This window comes from Protopterus annectens, chromosome 3.part1 (genome assembly GCF_019279795.1).
Source record: "Protopterus annectens isolate FY-2018-M chromosome 3.part1, PAN1.0, whole genome shotgun sequence".
NCBI lineage: Eukaryota > Metazoa > Chordata > Ceratodontiformes > Protopteridae > Protopterus > Protopterus annectens.
In genome coordinates this window covers 150172415-150178490 of record NC_056732.1, presented here as the reverse complement: position 1 = coordinate 150178490, position 6076 = coordinate 150172415, and the positions used below count along the sequence as shown (strand labels likewise).

General features: G+C 36.6%; 1 protein-coding gene across 2 annotated transcripts in view; it reads right to left on the bottom strand.

The window, feature by feature from the left end:
- Nucleotides 1-1937: 1937 nt before the first annotated feature.
- WAC (WW domain containing adaptor with coiled-coil) overlaps nt 1938-6076 on the bottom strand; it is a 2564300-nt gene continuing 2560161 nt past the window's right edge. For both annotated transcript variants that reach the window (XM_044066675.1, XM_044066674.1), the window contains one exon: nt 1938-3344. In XM_044066675.1, the coding sequence (XP_043922610.1) occupies nt 3275-3344 (70 nt within the window). In that variant the 3' untranslated portion in view covers nt 1938-3274. The remainder of the gene's footprint in view (nt 3345-6076) is intronic.

Sequence of the window (6076 nt, the reverse complement as noted above, 5' to 3'; positions counted from 1 at the left end):
ACCCATTAAGCTGTATACTTAACAGCTTAGGACATGGCTATAACTTGGCTCCTAGAAAACAAGTGTAAAGGCTTATCTTCTCCTTGCTGATGATTTAAAACTGTACAGCTCATCAGATGAGGAACTGAAAGCACAACTGAAAGCTGTTAAAACTTGTTGAGATGACAATGTCATTTGGTCTTGATAAATGTGGAAAAGCAACCTTTAAAGCAAAAAAAAAACTGCCGCACCAAGAAAACATCAGTTTGGGACAAGAATGTAATGTAAAAGAACTTGAGCAAGAGGGAGTGTACAAATATTTGGGAATTGGTGAAGGATCAGCAATAAAACATGAATAAATGTGAATAAAACTTAGTAAGGAATACCTTAGAAGACTTAAATTAATCCTGAAAACAGTATTGACATCTAGGAACAAAATTCAAGCTATAAACTGATTTGCTTTTCCTGTTCTAACTTAAGAGTTTTGGAGTGGCTCACTGGCTACAAAACATGTTGGATAGATTAGACAGCAAAACAAGGAGGATGCTTCATGCTCACTAAATGATTTATAAAAATCAGTGCATACTAAAGGTTATATATTCCCTGTTCCGAAGGAGAGAATGGGCCTCCCTGAAATTGATTACATGTATAGATCTGCAATCGTGGGACTGCACACATATCTGCTGAACTCACAACCAAACGTAGTGAAAGTTTTGAAACATGAGGAGAATAAATTTAAGATGACTTCTCTGCTTAATCTAGCAGAAGCATATTGGCATCAAGCAGGAATGGAAATCAAATCAAACGTAGATAAAAATCAGGCAGCAACTGAATGTGCCAAAAACAAAAGAAAGAATATAAGGTAAAGGACCAGACGAAAAGGCAAGAAATGTGAAAAATGCATATAGTTGCAACTATAGAAAACTTCTGGAAGAACCTCATGTTGATCATGACTGAACGCAGGAATGGTTAATGAGAGGCAAATTCAAACCAAGAGATGAAAGGCTTAATATTGCTGGCCCAAGATAGTGGGCTATGTACATTTTGGTTTACAAAGTCCATTGAACATGTGGGATAAACAGATAAATGTTGGTTTTGTAAAACAGAATTGGAAGCAGTTGCACATCTTGTTGCTGGCTGTGATACACTAATGGCAGATGGACTGTATACTGAAAGGCATAACAATGTAGCAAGACTGTTGCACTGGGATTGTGCAAACATTATGGTATTGAAGTGGCTGAAAAACACTGGAAATATGAGCCACAAACCATCACAGAAAATGATGAAGTCTACATCACATGGAATCACCCATTATCAACAGTTCAAAAGACAGAAGCTAGAAAACCTGATATAGTTGTCCATGAAGAGAAGCAAATGTAACATTGACCATTGAAATTGCCAAAACTAGTGACTACAGTATCTTGCATACAGAGACACAAAGTCATAAAACATCACGCTTTGCAGGCAGAAACGAGAGCAGTGTGGAAGAAAGATAGTCCCAGACAGTTCCAATAGTAGTAGGAGCAATGAGTCTTATAAAAAAGAATCTACAATTACATTCAGATACATGTAACCTGGTACGAAATGCAGGAGTCGTCATTACTGGGCACATTGCGGGTGCTGCAAAGAGCACTTCTGGACAACATCAAAGACTGAAACGATACTAATTTCATGAATTTTAATCATACTTTGACTTAGGAATGGGATCTCATTCCTGTCATGGTATTAGAAACCCAAAAGACTTGGGAGAAATTAAAAGTGAATTCAAGAAAACAACCTCAGTTTATGAAAAGTGTCACAGCTGACTGAAGAACCAACTCTTCATATGGCATCCAGGAAATCTGTGAATAAAAACCTTTAATTTCAACTGATGTACCACTAATGAATTACATTTAACAAAAAACGGGTTTAATACTAAAAATGAAATTTCTCAGAGTACAAATGAAAACCAAAGCTCATCATGTTGTAGCATAGTTTTTATTCTTTTAATATACTTTAGGAAACAATATACAAAGCTGAGCTTTTCCACCATTTCTTGCCAACAGTGGTATGCTCCAATTACACAGATTTAGCGTTTTGTGATGGCTAAGAACAGCAGTCAGCACCGGACTTGAACGGTTAGCTACAACACATACATCCTTCGAAAAGAAATGCCAAGTAAAACTGAGACATGACAACATATACTGGGGGGAAGGTCCTGCTAATCCTTGCTGAAATTCCTGTTTAATTTAAATATTTTATACAATTTTTTTTACAGAGCTTAGGCAACATCTCCCTTTGGGAGACTTATTTCAGGTACAAAAATATTCAACAAGGATTATATTAATAAAATACCCCCAAGTAATCCAGCTTCCAATACGTATTGCCTGAATAAAAAAAAATAACCAGTGCTATCTGTTTTTAAATGTTTATTACAATACATATAACTCATATTTGACCATTATGTTCCTCGGCCCTCCCATAACTATGTCAGCAAACTTTTTGGGGGCTTATCTCTGTTTAGGTTTTTGTCCTTTGAGAACACATTTCTCAGCAGCCAAATTCCATTCTTACAGGGTGTAAAAATGTTGCAATAAGTTAAACATACAAATGGGTCCAATCACTGTAACTTTCTTATACAACTGCTTTTAAGCTTCTGTACACAGGAATGAAGAGATTATGGAACCAAAGTGCTTGGCAATATTGCCTTAATAAGAAACAAGCAAAGGAAGAACATAAAAAAGGAAGGGGGAGTTGACATACAGAAAAGCATCACCCTGCAAAAAGAAATGTGTAGCACTGCTCCTGATAAGGTGCAAGTTTGTGTTGCCAGTTGTTCCTTCTTTCCATATTAATCTGTACACTGCCAACTCTGTTCCAAGCTGCTGCAGCCTTAGACACAAACTGTCTGGTGCAATTCCAGGAAATGCATAAATCACTGAATGATAAATTAAAAAATGACAGCTAATTTTGCAGACAAGTTTACATGTAAAGGCTAGGTACTGAGCCACCTCAGCTTTTTAAGTTCAAGTTCTTGATGTCAAAGCTCCGATACACATGGCTTCCCATGGTTTCACTCTACAAAACATATTTACAACGTTGAAGGATACATCTACAAGAAATCTACATTTCAAGGGTTTTACAAATCAACCTTGTAGGTTCCCCTGAATCAGCTCTTTTCTTTTCCCCCTCCAGTTCCATTTCTTCTGCCCAGTTCAACAGTCGAAAGTCTACTTCAATGCAGCTTTAAGTGTCAAGACTGGGCAAGCAGTTTTGTATCTCCTGTATTCAAACCATGTGCATTGCGTGAAACTGCTCACACCATGAAGGAATTCTGATTCTTCAGTTTTTCAAGTTCTTTTATCTGCTGTCGTAAGAACAATATCCTGTGGGAGACAGTACATTTAGTTGTTAAACTGTGTTGTTATGCACTGATTTCTAGTTTCACAAAAGACTAAACTTGTCCCTCCCAAAAACGCAGGTAGCAAGAGATGACACACCACATTACATGCATGCAATGTATAAATGGACAGCTTTCCCAATTGCAACATTTCTGCCACATGCAGTTAAGTACATCAACTGCATTCAGACCTCATTTCAAATAAATTAAAGTGCTGGTAAACTGATAACTTTCAATCAGCTGATGCTCTTCCACAGTCTTGTTATAAGCTTCCATTCCTATCTGAGCCCAAGTAGTTAAAAACATTCCCAGTAACAAAACATGATGAAACAGCTATTTCTAGTGATATCTAAAACTGCAGAAAGCTCTCTACAATTAAAGATCATACCAAAGAACAGCTTTCTGAACCTAAACAAGGAGACTATACAAATTAGGCTGCATCCTACTGCCTGTACATGACTGCAACTGCATGACAGCTAGGATCAGGACTACTCGTCCTTTAATACCCAATACATACAATTTTTTTTCAAGTGACAAGTCACTAGGGGTCCTCCATGCTTCACACTCTCGAATGACCAATCAAGCTGTCCTTTGGATGGTTGGAGAGCACATACACAAGTGCTACTTCTCTGGTGGCTCCGCAAACTGGGCCACTGCAGGGAATTCAGCATTACTAAGTAGAACTTTTGTAAAATTTGCAATGTCTGTTTAAATAACAGTCACTCCACAACAACCCTCACCCTGTGAAGGAGAATGAATGGGCAAATTTACCAGGACAAGGGATGTCAGTTGACTGGCAGTGGTGCCAAAGGATGTGAAAAAAAAAATTCCTAGATTGTAATCTGTAAATGCAGCTGTATTACTCCAGCAGAAAAGTTTCTGCAAATGCTGTGTAAAATTAAACAAAACCCAAAGCTAATCAGTTGCAGTTTCATACTGCCATACAAAACAAAGCCTTTACAATGGAATTTGCCCTACTATGTCATTGAGCTAAGTTCTACAAACTGTGTGCTTTCTGAGGTAATAATAAGCAACTATCATTTCCAGCATTCCATATTACCTTTTCACTTCAGACCAAACAATTTTTACTATCCATCTGTTGAAAACCTTTTCTTGAATAAAGACAGTGCTTCCTTCACTGTTTGGGACCCAACCAACAAACTACTGTACCTTTAATAGGATGTTTAATGAATGGTTACAACTTGCCCACTTAACTCATTACATCCTAGTGATGCCTCCTGGTGCATCTGCAGTTAACTCCTACTGATGCCTCTAGGCATTAAATATTGTTTGTTTATTTTTGCATCAATAACTTCAAAATCATACTATGTACAAGGTTTTAAAAGATTTCATCTTACAGCTAACACAATGGCAAACTCATCTGCATTAATATCTGACCTGTGTCTAGTGCAGGTAAAGGTATATTAACTGGTTTCATGATATTAATTTATATAGATATAATTTTCACATACTTCTAAATATCTCAACAACCAAGTAACACACACACACAACTCCTTAGCTTCATATGAAAGCACTCAGCTAAATGAATAAAATGCTGCTGACAGTATGTGAGCAACTTGAGTGGTTGCTGAGATATTGTAAGTTGTTTACAAAATATTACAAATGTAATGGTCGCTGTGTTTACTGTAAATTATAAAACTCAGTTTAAGACCTAGATCCTAAAGAATACTACCACTATAAATATACTTTGTGCTGAAGATTTTGCTATTTATACTTCTTTCATAACACCAATAACGGTATTAGCTTCTGTTACGGTACTTATAAGAGAAGTATTTCTTGATGAAGAAGGATGAGATGTATTTAATAAATTAGTTTCAGCTCTATTAGCGATCTGTGAAGCTGTAATAATACCGTTATATATGGTAAAAGTGCAGTCTTTATGAGAAGTGTTAGGCTGTTGCAAAGCCGATACATGAACAGTATTTGAAGCTTGTTGAGCATTTAAAGTATTTGAAGTAGTGGGAAACAGAGTTCACTAATTGCGAAGTACAAGGTGTTGCATTTACTGACCCTGTTTGAGAATCAGTTTGGCTTCCCATAAATTCAGTGAATTTAAGTAGAACTTCTTGAGCATTATTCATAGTGTCAATATGAGTAAAACATTTAGTTTCCCTTTGCCTATTTCTCATGACATGTCTAACATCAGACAGATTATTTCTAATAATTGGGACATCGTATCAGACACACATATGAACACTAGATTTTTAGGCACTACTCCTTCCTTTTCATATAAAAGGTCTAAGAAAATTTGTAGACACCTGGAAAATAGAGAGACACCATTCTTTGTTAACTCACCAAGTGTCCCCTACAGCATCTACAGGCATGTACATTTGTAAAGGCTGTGTAGTACGCCCTTACATTCTCACAGGACTTAATTTCACTTTTACACATTGTGGATTTAAAGTGAATTTTAGTAACAAACATGCCAGTCAATATTTTCAGTGTATGCTACTGTGTGTAGTACATGTGGCAGCTTCTATGTGGGGAAAACTACCAGGAAGATATCTGATGGGATTAAGGAACAATTAGAGCTAAAAATTGCATTAACGCTTTTGCCACACATAGCACCATATGTATTAACTTTAAAAAGTTCCAATTTTTAGTACTGGAACAGATGCATCCTTTTTTGGAGATCCAGAGTTATTCTTAGAAGTTAGAGAATTAAAATGGCAATTACAATTGGGTGCTGACATTTTC